Below are 21,100 nucleotides of genomic sequence, written 5' to 3' on the forward strand. Positions count from 1 at the left end.
TTTATTAATTTCATTATGACAGCCCTTGAAGAAAACTGTGTGAAATTCTCAGGTTCCTGCTGATGGAGGACAGACCACATCCCTCCACACTGTGCATTCATGCCATGTGCAATAAATTAATACAATTGTTCTGAAGAGGGCAAAATCAAATGTATGAGTGGTTTCTGCTGATTATGGTCACATTGGTGTTTTTGAGCTGGACAGATTGAAAATGAGGAAGTTTGCAAATATCTTTTCATTTAGGCTGACTGTTAATGTCCTCACTTCTCTTTTGTTTTCAGCAAGAACACCAGGACATCAGACACACTTAACAAGCAGCAGCAAACACTGAGGATGCACATAGACATTCCCAGAGCCCAGCTGCTGATAGAGGAGAGAGACACCATGGAGACCATTGGTAAATCTGAGATTTTTTCCCCCTGGTTAATGTAACAGGTTCTTTTAGGTGGAATTCCTTTTCTCCACACCCTTTCCCTACTGCACACATCAAGAGAAAAGAGCTACAAAGTCATTTGAAAACTGAACTGGGTTTATTTTCCCTCCCCTTTGAGTCATTTCCCACTAAATGTAATCTCAGTATAGGATCTAAAATAATGCAGGGCATTAGGAAAATGAAACTGTTGGAAAGAGTTTCTTGAAGAAAATGGAATTGAGGACTGGCAGTTTTATGATTTTCATTCTGATTTCTCATTTGGCTCTGCCTAGGCAGTTGGATCACTGACATTACTTAAAGGGAAAATGAAATTCTGAAACTGCACTCATAGTAGCTAAAGATTTGCTACAGCTAACTTTTAAAACTTACATGTTGCATACTATATCCACCTGTTCATAGCACATGATATTTCAACATTTTGATCAGTTTTCAGCTTCTGTGTATCCATGTAAAATCCAAATCTAAATTGTTTGATGTTACAGAGAACAAGATTTCTCATGGGGCTGGCACTTAACTGAAGTGTCAGGAGAAATAGAATTGTTTGGTGTTGGGGTTTTTTTTTTTTCCCAAATAATTTAAAAATATCTGGAAACTCAGAATAGAAATGGAGCCTGATGTCGTGACTGCATGAGCACACACTGTGACTCCTGATTGACCTTGTTAGACTCCTAACTTTACATTTTTTGGATAAAAATCTGTTTAAAAGAAGCTGACAGTGTAACAGCATCCAGGGATGGTGTGGCCAGAGAGCAAAGTCAGGAAACTGAGAGCAGCATCTCTGCACCTCCTGGTTTGAAAAGGAGACCTACAGACTTTCTAAAATCATTATTTGAGCTTCCCAAAGCCTGCCCTTTGTGCCAGGCTTCATCCCAAAGACAGCTTTAACTTTTGAGTGGCAGCTGCTGAGCAGGGGGGGTTCCAGTGGAAATTCTCTGAGAGCCTGAACTGCAGCAACGCCATCAGGGCCCTGCTGAGAGGCAGCTTCCACCCAGAATAAGCAGGGATTTTGGCAGGGTTTGACAGAGTTTGCTGCCAAGAGGCTTTATTCCCAACCTGAATAAGAGCTCATCTTTTGCCAGAGATAGAGTGATTTGATTCCTAATGTTATTCTATTTATAGCCTTCTTTGGGTAAAAAATGTGTGTTCTGTTATTGTGCAGAACTGTTCACCCTAATGGTGTCTTGTCAAGTTAAAAAAAAATAAAAATCCAAAACAAAAACCAGGAATGCTTAAAAGAAGTGGATCAACCTCTGCTGACTAGTAAATGCCCAGAAATCTTGCTGCTGCCAGTTCCTTAGAACACATTACAAAACTATATAGCACAGCCCAGCAGGAAATCCTTGAGGCTTTTCTTGCAATCCTGAATGGATAAAAAAGACTGTAAAGAATGCAAAGGAAAGTCTGATAGCACACCAAATAGTTGTTCTGCAAGCACAAAGGCAGTGAAAGATTTATTGCTATTAAACCATCCATGATCAAGTGGACCAAATTCTTCCTTGGAGCAAAAAAATATGATACAGAGATCACAACTGGAAAAAAAAAATTCAAAAGGAAGCAAATGCTGTATAGCACTGCAATGATCAAGGTCTGTGTAGAAATTTGGTGAATATATCCTACCCCACAGGGAAGAAATAGAAGCAGAACCACACAGCAGGAAAGGTTAGTGCTCACCTTTTCCTTCCTTCCCAAGGTCAGGCTTAACCTCACACCTTTATTTGAAGCTGCATAAAAAACCAGTCCTGGGTCAGGGTCATCCCTGTCTCTGCAGAAAAAGGGGAGAGAGGGTTGGTTAGCAACACCCCCTAACAACCTCCTTTTGGGATAATAGGGGTAGTTACACTGAGGACATTGCTAATCATGCTGATAAAAAGAAATAAAGGGAATATGTTGCTGAAAACGTCAACAACATATGAGGTTGAAATATGAGGTTGAAAAGCTCATCTGAGCTCTTTGAAAGTGAAGGGGAAGAGGGCAGTGTTCAAAGGATAGCCATGAAGGAATTGGGACCACAAATGATGACACAAAAATCAGCTCTTTGTGAGGATGTTTGTCTGCCCCAGCTGCACATCTCTAAGGTGAAAAATTAAAGTTATTCTTTAGTTTTATATGTGATTTGAGTTTAAACCCAGAGTCTCCCTCCCTTCAAAGCCCCCTGGGCCCTGCAGAGAGCAGGGAGCTGTCCTTCTACTCCATGAAGAGGTGACAATGCCAGACACTCAGGGTCAGCAATTGTGGTGTTTGTGAGGGTCCCCAGGATGAGGTGAGAGATAAGAATCTGACTCCATGTTCTTAGAATGCTGATATATTATATTATATTATATTATATTATATTATATTATATTATATTATATTATATTATATTATATTATATTATATTATATTATATTATATCATTTCATATCATATTATTTCATATCATATTTATTATATTCATTTTATTGCTATACTAAAACTATACTAAAGAAAGAGAAAGGATACATCAGAAAGTTTTACAAGAATGAATAATAACTTGTGACTGACTCAGAGGGTCCAACACAGCTGGCTGTGATGGGTCATTAAGTTAAAACAATTCACATGGAAACAATCAAAAATGCACCTGATGGTAAATGATCTCCAGACCACATTCCAAAGCAATCAGACAATTATTGTTTTCATTCTTTTCTCAGGCTTCTCAGCTTCCCAGGAGAAGAAATCCTGGTGAGGGGATTTTTCAGAAACTGTGACAGTGACAGGGAGCTGCTCTGCCCGCGGTGTCCCTGGGCTGTGGACGCCTGGGGACTCTGCAAAGCTCTGATGGAGTCAAACCCAACATTCTGTGCTCATTCTCTGATCATTTCCCCACTTACAGATGACAGATCCACGGTCCTGCTCACTGATGCTGACTTTGGAGAGACGTCCAAGCAGAAGTCCCTGACTGTCACCCACACTGTCCATTACCAGTCGGTGTCACAAGCCACAGGGCCCCTGGTGGATGTCTCTGATGCCCGGCCAGGAACAAGTAAGCACACCAGTAAATAGATTTTTGAGAAACCTGTAACAAAATAAATGCTCTGCTCCTGTATTTGCATCCTCATCTTTCTGTCTGAGTGGAGAGAAATCTTTTTAGGTCAGCAGAGGACATTTTTTAGACTATTGCACTTAGTGATTCAATATGGGGGAAATTGCATATGCATCTGAAATGGAGGTGTAATTTGAAATAATTCATACCTGGCCTTCATTAAAGCAAATGCATGCTAGATTTTAATTTCCAGAATTTATTGGGTAAATTACCTTAATGGCTTTTAGTGTGTAATGCACTTTTTTTTTTCCTCTGTGATCAATCTTTATTTTATTTCAAAAGCAACTTTCCTCTTACTTCTCTATCAGGCTAAAAAAAAGGCAATTCTCATTATTACTTTTTCTGAAAAAGTTGTATTTCTGGCTTTAGTTATTATGGTAAATTACTTTTCCCAGATATATTCATGCCAAGTTGTTCTCCTAGTGATTAAAATACTATCATAAATTAATATACCGATGCAATTCATTTTTCTCATTCCTCTCATGAATATGTTCCATATCTATGTAAATGGGTAAAAAAAATACTAAGTTGAATGATTAGGTATGAGTTAGAAATTTTGCCAAAATGTAGTTCACTGCAGTGTTCAGTTTCTGAAATCTCTTAGATTATTTCTATCCCCTGATTGTTTCAGAATTTACTTGTTGAGTTTAGTGAACTTGCTAGAATGCAGATAATTTGAAAAATCCATTTCCACCACAATCTTTTAAACAAGAGGTGTTCTAGTCCTGGCCTTGCTGCTCTTTTAGCCCTTTCATATTTTTTCAGGTCATTCCTTGAGGATTAGATTTTCTAATAAGGAAAGAGGCATCACCCCAAAACCCCGTTCCTGTGTCATAACTCAGAATTTTATAGCACCTTCCTCTCTAATGCCTCTTTTTGTGCAGTTCTGGGCTTGATTCCTCTGCAGCCAGGGTGAGAATTCCTTCAAATTAAATGTGGATTTAACTCATGTGTAAGAATATGATCTGTGTCCAGCCCTACTAGGAAATAAAAATCCACCAGCACTTTTATTAAGCAGTGCAGATCTGATTGCAGCAGTGCACAGGGGTGGGTCAAAGCCTTCCAGGTAATGTTCTCTGGATTTAAGGAACTAATCCAGCTTTGCTGCAGGCTGGGTGATGGGATTTTGTCCAGAGCCACCACTTGTGCTGTGAAGAGGAGAGCAGAGCCCAGCTGGGTGGCTCAGAGGTTCTGGACCCTCCTGTCTGAGCCCACTCACGTTCACTGAGTGACAAATATTCCTTTACAGCATATTTGAAGTTTTTCTCTTGTCCTTATTTATTGATTTATGGAAGAGTTGCTCTGTGAACCTTTGCCTTGCTGAGCTCAGCTCTGTCCAGGTGTGTTTGTGGGCAGAGCTGGCATAACCAGGGCACCAGCTGTGTGTCCATCCCACTGCCAGCTCTGGGATTGCTGTGCCTGTGCTGCACAGCTCAGTCCTGCTCATCAGGACATGGACTGAGCTCCTGTGGGCTGCCAGAGGCTCTCCCAGCTCATTCCTATTGCTGACAGGATCCTCCCAAGTCACAGGATCAGAGGTTGAGGTCCAGAGTGACATCTGGGCACTGATCAGTCCAGCCCCTCTGCTGAAAGCAGGGTCAGCAAGGGCTGGACACAGATCCAGGAACAGCCCCAGATGACTTCTGAATGTCCCCAGGGATGGGAACTCCACCTCCTGTGTGGGCAGCCTGTGCCAGGGCTCAGTCTCCCTCACATTAAAGTCTTTCCTGCTGTTCAGGATGAAGCTCCCAGGTTTCTCCTTGTGGCCATTGCCCTTGGTCTTCCCACGGGGCACCACTGACAGAAACTTGGCTCTTGTACTCTCTTGTCCTCTTGCCCCTCAGGTATTTCCATACATTGATGGCATTCCCCCAAACGTTCTCTTTTCCAGAGCAGGCAGCCCCAGCACTGTTCCAGGAGCTGTTCTCACCAGCACTCTCCTGTTCTCCATGTTCTCTATCACCAGCTGGGGGCTGTGTGCAAATTACAAACAGGATGAGACTGCTAGGAATGCATCTTGAGCCATCAGCATCAGTCTCATTACATGGTTTTGACAATGGGAAGATGCCATCAGCTCACATCTCAGGCAGCAGACTTAGGACTTAATGTTACAACTCACTTTAAAAGTTTTTTGACCAATCACACAAAGCAAAGGCACATTGACAGTAGTTCCATCCAACCACTATAAGTACCTTTGGTTAAACAATGCTTGCTTATTTCAAATACAACACCTGCTTGTAAGCCTTAAAACACAATGCACAGAGCTCCATTATTAAGCTTCAAACTTCCTAATATCTCAGTAGATATACATTTCTGAAGCTCAGGGAGTTATTCTAGACAAGTGTTAATACACAGACCATTGTTCTATTTGTCCTTGCTTTTCTACTTCTTACATAATTTTTCTGCTGACCAATCTCATGGCTACTGCTTAGCTCTAATCCCAGTTCTGCTGTCTCTGAGGCCTGCCTTTTGCAGCTTTCCAAAGCTCTCTGATTTTATGGATTCCCACATTCTCCTTTGAATGAGGCTCACTCCTGGCCTCACCACAGCCACGTGCCACATTCCCAAGTGTGGGTTTGTGCCACACTGAGCATGGATTGGGATGTTGTCCATGTGAGGCAGCTGTGTGCTGCACTACCAGGAGGATCAATTATCAGTGGCTCCAGGTTCTACTTTTTCCACTGCTGTAGGGGAAAAGAAAAGGAGAAGGATCAGACCATTGTTTGTAAATAAATGCCTTGTTTCTTTGAAGCAGCAGAATACAAATTCTCACTGGGAATGCTTAGGCAGAACCCGTGCTCGGAGTCATTATCTGGGTATTGCTTTTTCTTTCCATTTCTTCTGCTAAAGTCTCTTACCTCAAAGAGTGACAACTTCAACATTTGAATGTCAAAGAACATTTTGAATAGATTTGAATTTTTCATTTCTAACACCCTTTCTATTGTTAGTGACATCCTTTCAGAAGCTTTGAAGAGAAATCCTTCAGTGCTGATGTAGTCATTCTCTATTTGCCACATAATGATTTTTCTCTTGCCCTTGCTTTGTTAGACTCACTTTCAGGGCAGAACTCATTTATTAATAAGTTCAAGGAGGTCAATTTTGGCACATAGTTTGCTTTTACAGTCTTGGTCACTATATTATCTCTAAGTTAATTTTAAAAGTACAACATTGCTGACCTTAAACCAGTAGCAGATGATTTTTTAAGTTTGAGAAATTATATTAATTTACTAATTGTTCCAAAGTAGTCAAATCTTTATGTACCTGTTCCCAGTGAAACTCTGATGGCACTATTAGAGCTTATGGTTTATGTCTTGGCCACTTGTTAAAATAGGAAATCTGTAGCTGATCAATACTGTTATATAGAACAGTGTGTCCAGAAGAGGGAATTATAGCCCCACATTTCTGAGCACATCTATTTCAAAACTGACAGCAGGTGCAGAGTGTTTCTGTGGGCACATCTATGATGATAATTTGCACTTCACTTGAGGTGTGGTGTGAAATCCCTGACCAGATCTACTTGCCTTGTGCTCTTTCAGTTCTCAGAGTGGTTTTGGTGCTGGAGAACTGCTTGTCTTGGAGTAAAGGGATAATGAATGTGTCAATGGAAGAATGATGGTGCCTTCAGCTCTTCAGTTCCACCCTTGATAAAATGTAGTTTTAGTTCTAGAAAAGCATCAGCAGTTTGGTAATGATCAGCATTAACACTTCATCTTTTTTTCAAAAAGAATGTCTTGAGTTTGGGTTTTGTTAACAAAGATGATTTCAGTGGCCGTCTCCTTCTGGAAGGGAAAGTGAAGGGCCAGGCACTGATCTTTCTGCTGACCAGGAACAGGACACAAGGAAGGGAAAGTATAGGTTGGAAATCAGGAAAAAAAATTTCACTTAAAGAATAATAAAGTACTGGAATGCTCTTTCCAGGGTGGTGGTAGAATCACCATCACCATCTCTGGATGTGTTTAAAAAAGACTGGACATGGCACTTGGTGCTATAATCTGGTTGAGGTGTTAGGGCATAGCTTGGACTCAATGATCTTAGATGTCTCTTCCAACCTCATTATTCTGTGATTCTGTGAAACGTTTGGAGCTGTGTCAGGGAAGGATTGAGTTGGATTTTAGGAGAAGGTAGATTTTCTTCACCCAGAGGTGTTGGATGAATGGGCATGGCCCTGAGGCTGCCAGAGCTCCTGGAGTGTTTGGATGCTGTTCCAGGAACACCCAGGGTGGGATTGTTTGGGGTCTGTGCAGGGCCAGGGCTTGGACTGGGTGATCCCTGTGGGTCCCTTGCAGCTCAGGACATTCTGTGATTGTGACAGGGCTGGTTTCCTACCCACCCCTCTCTGCCATCCCCCACAGATCCCACCACAAGGAGGAGTGCCAAGACCGGCCCCACCGCGCGCAACCGCTACGCCAGCCAGTGGACCCTCAACAGACCCCACCCCACCATCTCAGCCCACACCCTCACCACGGACTGGAGGCTGCCCACGCCCAGGCCAGCAGGGTCCGTGGACAAGGAAAGTGACAGCTACAGCGTCAGCCCCTCGCAGGACACAGGTACGGACAGGGCAGGGACACACGGACTGCAGCTGCTCAATCCCATTGCTGACAGGATCCCACAGCTGCTGGCATTCCCATTGCTGACAGGATCCCAGCAGCTGCTGCTCAATCCCATGGCTGACAGGATCCCAGCAGCTGCTGCTCAATCCCATTGCTGACAGGATCCCAGCAGCTGCTCCTTCCCATTGCTGACAGCATCCCACAGCTGCTCATTCCCATTGCTGACAGGATCCCAGCAGCTGCTCAATCCCACTGCTGACAGGATCCCAGCAGCTGCTGCTCATTCCCATTGCTGACAGGATCCCAGCAGCTCCTCAATCCCATGGCTGACAGGATCCCACAGCTGCTCATTCCCATTGCTGACAGGATCCCACAGCTCCTGGCATTCCCATTGCTGACAGGATCACACAGCTGCTCATTCCCATTGCTGACAGGATCCCACAGCTGCTCCTTCCCATTGCTGACAGGATCACACAGCTGCTGCTCATTCCCATTGCTGACAGGATCCCACAGCTGCTCATTCCCATTGCTGACAGAATCCTCCCAAGTCACAGGATCAAAAGTTGAGGTCCAGAGGGACATCTGGGCACCGATCAGTCCAAACCCTCTGCCTAAAGCAGGGTCAGCAAGGGCTGCTGGCTCAGGAACATCCCCAGATGGATTCTGAATGTCCCCAAGGGTGGGAGCTCCACCTCCTGGGTGGGCAGCCTGTGCCACCTGTTCTGTTCCTGGGTGTGCCTTGTTTGGAGCTCAGGTGTTGTTGTTCTTCCTTTCCCAGGATGGATTTTTCCGTAGGTTATTTATGAGGGGTGCCAAAAATGCTTGTAGTGATAATGACAACAAATATTGTGCCTCTGGTTCGCCATTCCACACACATCCTTTAGAAGACATTCTTCCTTTGAAAGACAAGGTGGTAAATTTTCCTGTAGCTTCCTTCTTCTAGAATCAAAAAGCAAAAGTAGGAGAATTTTACTAGGAATGGACAATATTCATCAACAAGAATATCCTTGAGTCAAATTTGAATGATTTTAGGATCTGAACAACCTTCAGGTTAGTATTTTTTATTTTTCCATTTATGTAATATGTTCATTCTCAATAGGAAAGAGAAGAGGAAATAAAAAAGGGAAAAGTCTGGAATTAGAGTCCAAGTAAAAATCCATTCATTGCACTGAATTCTGTAGCAGCTGGCCAGGATTTCCCTGAGAAACAGCATGGGGTTTATTCCTCTGGAAGACAAATGGGGAGACACTGAACACATATTTTGCCTGCAGCCCTCATGTCTTCTTGATGCCTTCACATCATAAATGCAACTGGAAAAAAAAAAGCTTTCTCCACTGTCTTATGCTGAAAAAGCAACAAAAAAGGCAAATAAATTATTAAATTATTAAGTAGAAGAACCATCATGAAGTAAATCTAATAAAGGTTAAAAAAGAATAAAAGTAAAATATTTCTCAAAGGGAACTCTGACCAAAGTGAAGCTAGGCTTGCTCTGGCTTCCTCAGAAGAAATTGCCAACTGTCTCTCCTGATTTTAGGAGAAGGGTGTTCATGATGTGTTAGAGCTACAAAGCAGTGGATGTGAGTGGCTTTTCACCATAAAAACCTATATGACTGATTTGTTTTCTGTATAAGAACAAGTATCTGACTTCACTCATATTTAGTGATTTCCAGCCTTTCTCAATATTTCATAATTCACCCTCTTAAACCCCCATGTTTTCTCCATGGGGTTATGGCAGTCACTGGATTCCTCCAGTCAGCTGACAACCTTCAGGTAGAATCATCATAAATTTTTAAGGTTATTAAATATACAAATCTAAATATAAATAGAAAATCTCCTCTCAGAAACCCTTTCTGTAGACACTCCAGATTGCAGGTGCATTTGGATGTGTTCCAACCTGTTGTCACCCAAGGATATTTTCCAATATGTGTGGCAAAGGGTGTAGAAATTAAATTTACTGTGTGGTTTAGTAGATAAACTACATCCAATTATGTAAACAGACTTTATAATCTATATTTTAACAAGCTTCTTTTCTACTCCGTGTCTACCTTTGAGCTCACGGTGATTTATGTGAGGGATAGCAAGCTTTAGATCAAGGAAGCTTTTCTTGTGCCAGAAAGCAGCTCTATTACACCACTTGGTTTCTGGGAAAAGAGTAGAGTCCATTTAATTTAAGTGCTTCAGAAGTTTAAAACTTTCAAATAAAGATATGTAGCCAAATTATGTGTTCAAGAATCAATTGAGCTAATGTGCACATTTGATCACTTCTCCAATCTGGAGTTCAGATTTCAGGAGCTGGTTGATGCAGTTGATATTTGGCAGAATTTAGCACTTATCAAAACAATTCCAGGCTTACAAAGCAGCAGCTTTTTAGCTTAGGAGAAATGCCTGGCAGCATTTCATAGCTGTGACCGAGTTCTGATGTTCTAACTAGAGGCCATTAGAAATTTCCTGATCAATCTGTATTCATGAAGTCCAAGAAGTTTCATAAAGTTCACCCTGGGCTTGGATATATCAAATCTAAAGTAGGTGTGAGGCAGATTGGTTCTGGAATATTCTCTCTCTTGGCATGGGAGATGGGAAGCTGCAGGTCCTGAGCTTCAATGGCCCAAGCTGTGACCTTTGCGTGACCACGATATTCACACACACTACTCATGGCACTGGTCAGCTGCTGCCTCCTGGGAGTTTCCAGTTGACCAGAAATGTGGGGAGACATCACTGAGGTCTGCTGTACAAATCAAATGTGAAAAACAGAGTGATGTTTCCCGTGGGTGGAAAGAAAAAAAAAGAAATAAAAAGCAAAAAGAAAGAAAAATCAAATGAAACCCTGTTAAGTTCTGGTCAGCTCCAAATCTTAAGCAAGTTAGAGCAGAAGTAGTTGTCATTTTAAATAATGGATGGTCGTGTTTAAAAGTGGCAGGAGTATCATTCTTTGTGCACAATGAAAACTGATGCAGGGGTGCAGGCACACAATAAAAAAGATAAAGATTTGCAATAATGACACGCTCGCCTCTGGCTACTGCAGGAGGTCCATTTTTATGAATTAGCTATTACACTGTGCCTGTTTATTGAACATTACCAACAATGTCTGAAATTGCACAGATCTTGTGATGAAACATGACTTCTGCCCAAGGAACTTTTTAAAGCCCTCTGCCCTTCCAGCCCACTGGATAGAAACACTGCGGGTGCAAAGCCCAGCAATTCTGTCCCTGCAGAAATGAGCCCTGCATTTCCAGAGTGCTTTTTAATGGATCAGTAGCCATTTACATCTTCAATAACTGTGTTGTTTAAGAAATATTGATATTCTCAGGAACTCATCAGCAGAAAAGAACAGCTTGTATGTCATAATAACCTGTGTGTCAAATATGAATTCCCTCATTAGCTTCAGCAGCACTGAAAAAAGGCAACTGGATGACTGCAGGCTGTAGTTGCCAAATATTGCTTTCTGAAGACCTTTGTTCTGAATGAAATGAGTTTGTGTTTTATCTGGTGTCTAGAGAGATAATATCTGAGAGCTACTGCCTTCCTTTTTGACCTTTGTTCTCAGCACTTTCTAAAAAAAAGAAAATTATATATATATATATATATATATATATATATATATATATATATATGTATGATGGAAACAGGACAAAAAGACTTTCCTTTCTCATCTGTACATATCCCCAGTGAAATATTTCTGAGATGCATTAAAAAGATAGTGTAAAAAAGCTGTTTCTTATTTTGCAAAATCTGGTTTGTGGGTTTGAAACCTTTTGAAGGCATTTCAGGGTTAGATAAATGGGGTTTTTGTTGAAAAAGTAATATTTTTCATGTAGTAAAGGTTATTTTTCATAAAAGAAACATGAATTTAATGCTAAGGCACCTAATGCTGCTCACAGGATAAGGCTTCACTTTAGATTATCTGTAATTGTCGAGTTCCTGACTAAAGTAACACTTGTGCAGGCATTTGAAGCAGATTCATTTAAATCACCTTGATAATTTCAAGTGCTCTCTGCTTTACTCTGAAATATCACCCTCGTGGCTTCCCACCTAAAACCAGATGTGTGCAGATGTTTTCTCTCTCCCATTTTCCCCTTCCTGCCGCTCAGACCGGGCGAGGAGCAGCATGGTCTCCACAGAAAGTGCCTCCTCCACCTACGAAGAGCTGGCCAGGGCCTACGAGCACGCCAAGATGGAAGAGCAGCTGAGGCACGCCAAGTTCACCATCACGGAGTGCTTCATATCAGACACGTCCTCGGAGCAGCTCACGGCAGGGACCAACGACTACACGGACAGCCTGACGTCCAGCACGCCGTCCGAGTCGGGCATCTGCAGGTTCACTGCCTCCCCCCCCAAGCCTCAGGATGGAGGGAGGGTGATGAACATGGCAGTTCCCAAGGCACATCGCCCAGGTGAGGCAGCAGGGACAATGTTTGGGGCACCCCAGGGAGGGTTTGACACCATGGCCAGGCTGGGGAGAGGGTGGATCACAACGTCTCCTGATAGTCACAGATGTAGCTGGGGTGTTGTATTTGCAGGGGTTCCAGGAATGATGCATCTGACTCCATCTTCTCAGAGGCTAATTTATTGCTTTATTATACTATATTATATTAAAGAATACTATACTGAAGAATACAGAAAAGATACTGAATGCTAAAAAGATAATAACAAAAACTCGTGACTCTCTCCAGAGTCTCAACACAGCTTGGTACTGGTTGGCCATTGAGTCAAAACAACTCACACCAGAATCCAATCAGAAGGCTAATTTATTACTTTATAATACTATATTATATTATACTATATTAAAGAATACTATCCTATACTAAAGAATTAGGAAAGGATACTTACAGAAGGCTAAAAAGATAATAATGAAAACTTGTGACTCTTTCCAAAGTCCCGACACAGCTTGGCCCCAGTTGGCCAATGAGTCAAAAAACTCCTACCAGAATCCAATCAGAAGGCTAATTTATTACTTTATTATACTATATTATATTAAAGAATGCTATACTATACTAAAGAATACAGAAAACATACTTGCTGAATGCTAAAAAGATAATAATCAAAACTCGTGACTCTTTCCAGAGTCTCGACACAGCTTGGTACTGGTCAGCCATTGAGTCAAAACAACTCACACCAGAATCCAATCAGAAGGCTAATTTAGTACTTTATGATACTCTATTATATTAAAGAATGCTATACTAAACTAAAGAATACAGAAAAGATACTTACAGAATGCTAAAAAGATAATAATCAAAACTCGTTACTCTTTCCAGAGTCCTGGCACTGGTTGGCCAAAGAGTCAGAACAACTCACACCAGAATCCAATCCGAAGGCTAATTTATTACTTTATTATACTATTTTGTATTAAAGAATACTATTCTATACTAAAGAATACAGAAAACATACTGAATGCTAAAAAGATAATAATGAAAACTTGTGACTCTTTCCAGAGTCCTGACAGAGCTTGGCCCCTATTGGCCAATGAGTGAAAACAACTCACACCAGAATCCAATGAAACAATCACCTGTGGGTAAACAATCTCCAAACACATTCCACAGGAGCACAACACAGGAGAAGCAAATGAGACAAGAATTGTTTTCCTTTTCTCTGAGACATTTCAGCTTCCCAGGAGAAAAATCCTGGGCGAAGGGATTTTTTCAGAGAATGTGAATGCCACACAGGGGATTGTCCTGATGTCTTTTTGGGCTACCTAAAAGCAGAGGTCAGACAAAATTAAGGGAGTAAAAAGCAGTTATATTTATTGATAGGCCTTCAGGTACATTTTGGGCAGATGAAGCCTCCCCCCAGGGGCTACTCCCATAATGGATGATGGGTCGGGGGTTTTCACACTTTTATAAGTTTGATCCATTTTAATATTGGGGAGTTAATCTTCCAATTACAGCTTCAGGTAATGGAGTTATTTACCCCAAGTTTTCTCCCCCCCACCTCACTTTTGTCTACATTTCTTGGAGCTCAAGACAGTGAGGTGTCCTTGATTCCCCAGCCTGGAGAGGAATTGTTTTATCTGACCAAACTGGGAAAGCAGCAGCTAACAATGTGTATGGAGTTTAGAGTTATACACTGAAGAACTGCAGGACTACAGATACATGAAAAATAGAAAAGCTAAAATCCTAATCCCAGCTAATGGAACATGTGAGCATATTCTCCCACATACAGAAAACGTGGGAATTCAGGAGCAGGAAGAGGCTGGCTGAGCCATCAAATCCACTCCTCACACTTGCAGCCATCAGGCCATTGACCCTCCTGGGATAAATAAGACCATATGTGGGTGCATCTGCCCATCTCCAGCTCCAACCAGCCTGGAATAAACCCCCTCTCACTGTGCTGCTTCGTGCTTGGGAGCCAAAGCTGGCTCTCATTAACTGCTGATAAAGACAGATTGCAGGAGATGAGCCTGTCCCTTCTGCCTTGTGGCTTGTCAGACTTGTAACAAGCCTGGAGCTGTTCCACTCCTCTCTTTGACATCACCTAATATCAAACTTGGGACATCTAAATCAGGAGGGAACAAAATAAACGAGAAAATTAAGGCTTCAGCTCCTTGCTGCCTGAAGGTATGTTGAAATGTATTTACAAGGGTTAAGCCATAGTGTGCACCAGCCAGACTGCTTCTGAGTTTGTTATCAAAGCCTCAAGAATTCATCAAAGCTACTGAAAAATTGTACTAAATTATAATACATAAATAAATTGTATGAAATTAAAAATATAATAAAATTGAATAATATAAAAATAATAAAATATAATAAAATTATAAAATATAATTAAAATTATAATAAATAAATTTTACTAAATTTAAAAAGAAGAGACTAAGCAACCAAATATCAAGACCACAAAAACTGAATAACAAAAAACTATAAAACAGCTAAACTATAACCAATCATATACTCCAAAAAATGCAAACAAAAACCAAATAAACAATAAAAAACCCAATAAAAATGTACACTTAATAATTTATAAAATCTATAAATATATATAATATAGACAATAAACAACTTCTACTTAATTGTATAATCAGTTATACAGAAATCCTAAATTTTCCACAAAGGTACTTGAGGCTCAGTCACATTTTCAGATCACAAACATGGTGTTTCTGCTGATACCTTAATTCCCACCAGCACAGGCAAGTTATTTGTGATACTCTGAGATCAAGCAGGTTATAAAATCTCAGAAGATTTGTCAGTCTTTGTTACAGGATACAGGATGTGACACAGCAGAGTAGGATTCAAATGGGAAAAAGGCATAATTCTATTTGTTTGCTTTCTGAAAACATGATTTATTTTATTTTCTTTTGTATTACTTAATTTTATTTTGTTTTATTTTATTTTATTTTTTATTATTTTATTTTATTTTACAATTTTGCCAGTGTGAGTGCTGCTACTCAGATCCACATAAAGTAATCAGAGGTGCTGATCTATGTGAAAAAGAGTAATGAACAATCTCTGGAGGGTCTTTTGTTCAATATTCACCATAACAAGCAGTGGTTGTGAGGACAGAGGTGTGGAAGGAAGGATCAGCAAGGGTCATTCGAAAGCAGGAACACTGAAAAGAAAGCATCAAGGGTTGGGCTGGAGAAAGCTAAAAGAAAAATGTGGGAAGAAAAAGCCCAAGCAGAAGAGAGACAGTTATAATACTCCAGGCAGGAAATTAGTGTGTCACACAGATAGATAAGAGGGAAAATAAGTAAGAAATAAAGTAGTGGGAGAAATTGCTGATTTCTGCGTAGTCACAGGGTAGAACCACAAACCCAGGAGCTGTAGAAATAGATAAAGATAGGAATAATTTTCATTTCTAGCTCCAAAGGAGTAAGATAAATATTTGTCCCTGCTCTGCTAAAGGGAAGCATCTGCATTCACAGCTAAGTCAAAACTGAACTCTTTCCTTCCAAGCAGCCAACAGATATTTTTTATCATTTCTTTAACAAATATCTTGCTATCTTTCCTTTCATGTTCCAAGTGCATATTTAATTTTGCATATTTAGTATTTGGAAATATTCTAATGTATTCCATATAAATCTGATTTCCTTGAGGGCAGATAAACCCAAAATTTGGTCCCTGTGCTTGAGTAAAAAAATCTTCCAGGAACAGCCTTAGGGCCCCTCCAGTGATTTACAGACTTGTACTCATGTTTAGCTCTGTTATTTTTAATGGCTTTATTTTTTTTCCTTATTTTTCTTGATTAGCTTTAGCTTTCGTTTGCAGCAAAGAAATTAAATATATTATAAAATTAATAATTAGCTTCATTACCTTGAAAGAATAATTGAATGTTCCAGTGGGGGAATTTGAATGTTGGCCCATAAATATTGAATAATGCATTATTAAAGGTCATTTTATGAAGGGTTTTAAACAAAACATATGGATAGAAAGAACTTTCAGCAGTAGCAGACAGAACAATATTTTAATTTTCAAGTCAGTGAGGAAACATTTACTGGGAATCTTTCTTCTTTTACCCACCACTTCAGAAATTTGCCAGAGGTAATTTGTAATTCAAATACAATTAATCAAAGTCATTCTCCATTTAAGGACGTGGTGAATAAATAAAAAACTTCAGGTGTTTGGTTTCAGTAGACAAGAACATTTGAGATAAATCACTGTGCTGCTTCAGCACACTTTCATTCTTCCTCTAAGTAAATCTTTTCTTTCAAGAGAACTTTCACCTGTTTTCATGGTGCTTTGCTTTTCTTCTCAGCCAATTCAACTTTCCTGGGAAAATGTCACTTCCAATCCCTTCTGCCTCTTCTACCTAATTTCTGTCCTCCCTTTTCAAACTGCTGCCTGTTGCATCTTATGGGTGCAGTAAAGTTTTGAGGGTTTGCAATAAGTACTGTTTGTTTTTCAAAATAATTCCCAGCAATTACAAGACAGCCTGAAGAAAGACTGTGAGAAAAAAAACTAATTTTGATAAATGGGGCATTTGGAAATGAATCCACTCAATGGCAAAGCTGAAAATTAATTCTCAGAAGGTAACTCTCAGGAGTTTGCTGGTGAATTCCTGGGATGGAGATGAGGCTCAGAGGTTCCTGCATCCTCCTTTTTGTCCTTCTCTTAGACAGGAGTGGCATTTGCTTTTCTCCAGTCTTGAGGCACTTCTGCCAATCCCATGGTCACTCACAGGCTATTGACAGGGACCTCAATGGCATCTGCCAGTCCCCTCAGCCCTTGTGGGCACATCCCATCAAAGTCCCTGCATTTACACATACCCAGCTTGCTTAAGCACTCCCTGACCTGATCCGTGCCCACCAGGGCTGAGTCTCTTGCCCCAGACTGTTCCACTGATCTCCTGGACCTGGGATTCCTGAAGGCTGCTCTGGCCAGGGAACACTGAGGCCAGCAAAGCATTCAGGGTCTCAGCCTCTTCCATGTCCTGTGTCACCACGTTCCACTCAGCAGTGGGGCCACAGGTTCCCTGGCCTTCCTGTTGTCACCATAAACTTGCAGAAGACCCTTTCCTTTTCTCCTTTCCTTTCCTTTTCTCCTTTCCTTTCCTTTCCTTTCCTTTCCTTTCCTTTCCTTTCCTTTCCTTTCCTTTCCTTTCCTTTCCTTTCCTTTCCTTTCCTTTCCTTTCCTTTCCTTTCCTTTCCTTTCCTTTCCTTTCCTTTCCTTTCCTTTCCTTTCCTTTCCTTTCCTTTCCTTTCCTTTCCTTTCCTTTCCTTCCCTTCCCTTCCCTTCCCTTCCCTTCCCTTCCCTTCCCTTCCCTTCCCTTCCCTTCCCTTCCCTTCCCTTCCCTTCCCTTCCCTTCCCTTCCCTTCCCTTCCCTTCCCTTCCCTTCCCTTCCTCTTTCCTTTTCCTTCCTCTTTCCTTTTCCTTCCTCTTTCCTTTCCCTTCCTTTCCTTTCCTAGAAATTTCCTTTCCTTGAAATTTCCTTTCTTTTCCTTGGAATTTCCTTGAAATTTCCTTTCCTTTCCCCTTTTCCCCTTTCCCATCTTTGACATCCCTGAAGAGATTCAACTTCAGCTGGGCTTGAGCTTTCCTAACCCCATTTCTGAATGTCTGGACAATGTCTCTGTATCCCCTCTGGGTTATTCTTTCCTGCTTCCACCCTCTTGGGAACTCCCTCTGTGTGTCTGAGTTTTGCCAGGAGCTTTTTCTTCATCCATAGAGGTCTCCCAGAATTTTTTCCTGAGTTTCTGCTCACTGAGCCTGGAGAAGGTGATCCTTGAACATCGACCAGCTCTCTTAGACAGGAGGACACTTCAGCTGATGGTACAAGCAGCTGTAGGTGTTTTCTGCATCATTGTCCTCACACCAGGCCAAAACTTTGAAGTACGTGGAAAACATTTTTTTAAGCAGTCTTTAATTTAAAAAAATATATATTCAGGAGTTTATCTGAGTTTTCAAAAGGAAATTGAACATGGAAGTAAGATATTTTTAAATTAATTCTAACATTTGGTGTTTTGAAAGCATGTCCCACACATCCTTGTGTTCTAATCTTCACAACACCCCAAGCATATTTTTGGAAAAAGATAAAAAAGATCAGATTAGAAGATTTCCCAGTGCAGCTGTGGCCTGCCCCTGGATCCCTGGCAGTGCCCAAGGCCAGGTTGGACATTGGGACAGTGGAAGGTGTCCCTGCCATGGCAGGGGGTGGCACTGGATGGGCTTTAAGGTCCCTTCCAACCCAAACCATCCCATGATTCTGTGATTATTTGTAGTTCATGCCTCATCATGAACTTAAAAGACAGAATTGAAGCAGTAAAAGCAGCACAGCAAGATTTTAAAGCTCTGGGATAAATCCCATCCTTTACAAAAGTGGCTCCTCTCAGCTCCTGTGCAGTGTTAAAATCCTTCATGCTGTAAAAATGGTGGCAACACATTGTTTTCATTGCTTCTTTCTCAGCATCAAAACTCCCAGAAATTTGGGGTTTGGATTTTTGTTCTCCTCCCCACATCTGTCATTAAGTACCAGTTTGGTTTGTAAGATCAGATCCTCAAGGAATCACTTAAGCAGAGCAAAACTGAGGCAGTTTTTCATATAAATATTCATAAATTTCAACAATTGTAAACCCAAGTTTACCTGTGAGGTTGACAAATGAGTCAGTCCCTCATCCTCCAAGAAAGGGACAGAAATTGGAAAGAAATGCACTCTCTTCCTACCTCCCACTGTGCCATCAAAGAGCCTGTAATGTAGAAAAATGGAAGATAATTGTAGAGATTCAAAGAGTTTTATAATAATGTTCCTTTTTTTCTGTTTTAAGAATAATACTCGCAAATTGAGTTATCATAACAATTATTCTTCACTGCAATAAACATTGCTGGAGCAGTTTATTAAAAATAGATTCCCATTATTATAATTTTAAATCTCAGTAATAGCCTCAGCCAACAAGCCTGTTGGGTTTTTTTCTTCTCTTTACTCCCAAATTATTGTGCTGGAGGAAAGAACCACTATTAACTGGGAAATATTTTGATATTTTTGCATCCCAAGTACTATTTATGTCTGGGGTTCTTTTGTGGACAGACCACTTACTTGTATCCCCTGGCAATGGAGTTCATGCTTGGAAGGAATAACATCACACAAGGGCTTGAATGGGAAATATCTAGAAAATTTTCATTTCTTTCAATTTGCAGAAACTTCCTTTCCCACAGGGGTGCTGCAAAATGAGACCCCCAATTACATTTTTCTCTTTTGCTAATCAGCAGTAAAAAGAAGCTTTGATTATATTTGACATTGCCTTTAAGGGCAATGTGTGACTTGCACCAGGAATTTCTCTACCTGATGTCACAAAACAAGTTCAGGGTCATTTTTGACCATCCCACCTCCTCAAAAGTGGGGAGTGATCACATGAAGGACTGAAGCATCCCAAATATGATCCCAGAGAAGAAATGTCTCTCAGGGGGTGTATCAGACTAGTAGATTTGGAAATCCATTTAAAGCATCCCCAGATTTTATATCTCAGAACTTCCTCCATAAACTTTCAGCTGGTGAAAGGAACCAGTTTGGAAAGAAGCCTGCTCGTGAGTGGGGACAAATGGCATTTTTGGAGAGGCAAACCCTGGAAAAAATATTTTTTAGGGACTGATTTTACAGCTATGAAGATATCAGGGACACTCCACTCTCCATAGGGAACCTGGCTGCTTTCCTAGGATTTTCCTCCTGCTGTCCTTGTGTTCTTGGCTGGTGGGCAAGAACATTTCTCTCCTCTCCCTTTTCCATCCCTTCTCCATGGCCCCCATGTCCCAGAGGAGATTTGGCCAGCTGAAATTGCCTTTTAACATCAGCCCAAGGCCAGGCTCTCAACCAAGCCCTCACCATCCAGATTTGGGCACTTTTTGGGTTTTTACAGCTGGGCATCTCAGTCCAGCAGCCCAAAGACTAACCCTTAAACCTACTGCATATTAACTAGGAAAAAACCACTGATTTAACCTCTCCAGCTTTGCTGAATGATCAGGTTCTCTCTGTTTTTCAAATACCTTAATTAGCATTTTTGACCCAATTTAGAAGTTTCTCGCTGTTTTGGCTAATCCTGATGATTGAACAGCAAAGCCTTACCATGTAGACAAGCCTTGAGCTAAAGAATGTGAGTACTTTATTAAAAGATTTACAAGGGTCCCTTAAATGCAGTCTGGGTATCACCTGCAGTGCCTAAATGTTGTTTTAAACACCCAACTCGAGAAACAAATCTTCTTTTCCAGAATTCAGTCACTGCAGCTAAAAATAAGCTGCTTAGCATAATGAGAAAAATAAGAATCAGGCAGCAGGGGAAGGCACAGTATTTTTCCAGTGTCAGCCCCAAGATGTGAACTCTTTTTCTGTGAGTTATGGGGTGAAGGAGCTCTTTCCCTGTGACACAGGGATTGGAGTCCATTTAGGAACTGGATTTTTGTTGGAAAGCTGCTGACAGAGCTCCACTGGTTGTGTCTGAATTCAACACAAATTTGGCCACAGGGGATTCAGCAAAGCCTGGGACTCTTGGCAGCTCACCTTTAGCCTCCTTTCCCCATGCCCACTGTATTATCCTGACTAAAAACGGGGAATAATTCCATTAATTCCATGGTTTCCAGATCCAAAACTGAATTTCTTGAAGATGCAGAGGAATCTGTGTATCTTTGTGTTGTTGTTCAGAAA

The 21,100-nt window shown here is 41.0% G+C and overlaps 1 protein-coding gene across 2 annotated transcripts in view; it reads left to right on the top strand.

Moving 5' to 3' along the window:
- Nucleotides 1-21,100, top strand: part of DSCAM (DS cell adhesion molecule) — a 403,090-nt gene that overhangs the window by 368,957 nt on the left and 13,033 nt on the right. Inside the window, exons 28-31 of one of the 2 annotated variants that reach the window (XM_058825080.1) lie at nt 282-397; nt 3,282-3,431; nt 7,844-8,041; nt 12,133-12,443. In XM_058825080.1, the coding sequence (XP_058681063.1) occupies nt 282-397; nt 3,282-3,431; nt 7,844-8,041; nt 12,133-12,443 (775 nt within the window). The remainder of the gene's footprint in view (nt 1-281; nt 398-3,281; nt 3,432-7,843; nt 8,042-12,132; nt 12,444-21,100) is intronic. The other variant, XM_058825079.1, reaches the window with a different exon arrangement.

This window comes from Ammospiza caudacuta, chromosome 2 (assembly GCF_027887145.1).
Source record: "Ammospiza caudacuta isolate bAmmCau1 chromosome 2, bAmmCau1.pri, whole genome shotgun sequence".
Lineage (NCBI taxonomy): Eukaryota > Metazoa > Chordata > Aves > Passeriformes > Passerellidae > Ammospiza > Ammospiza caudacuta.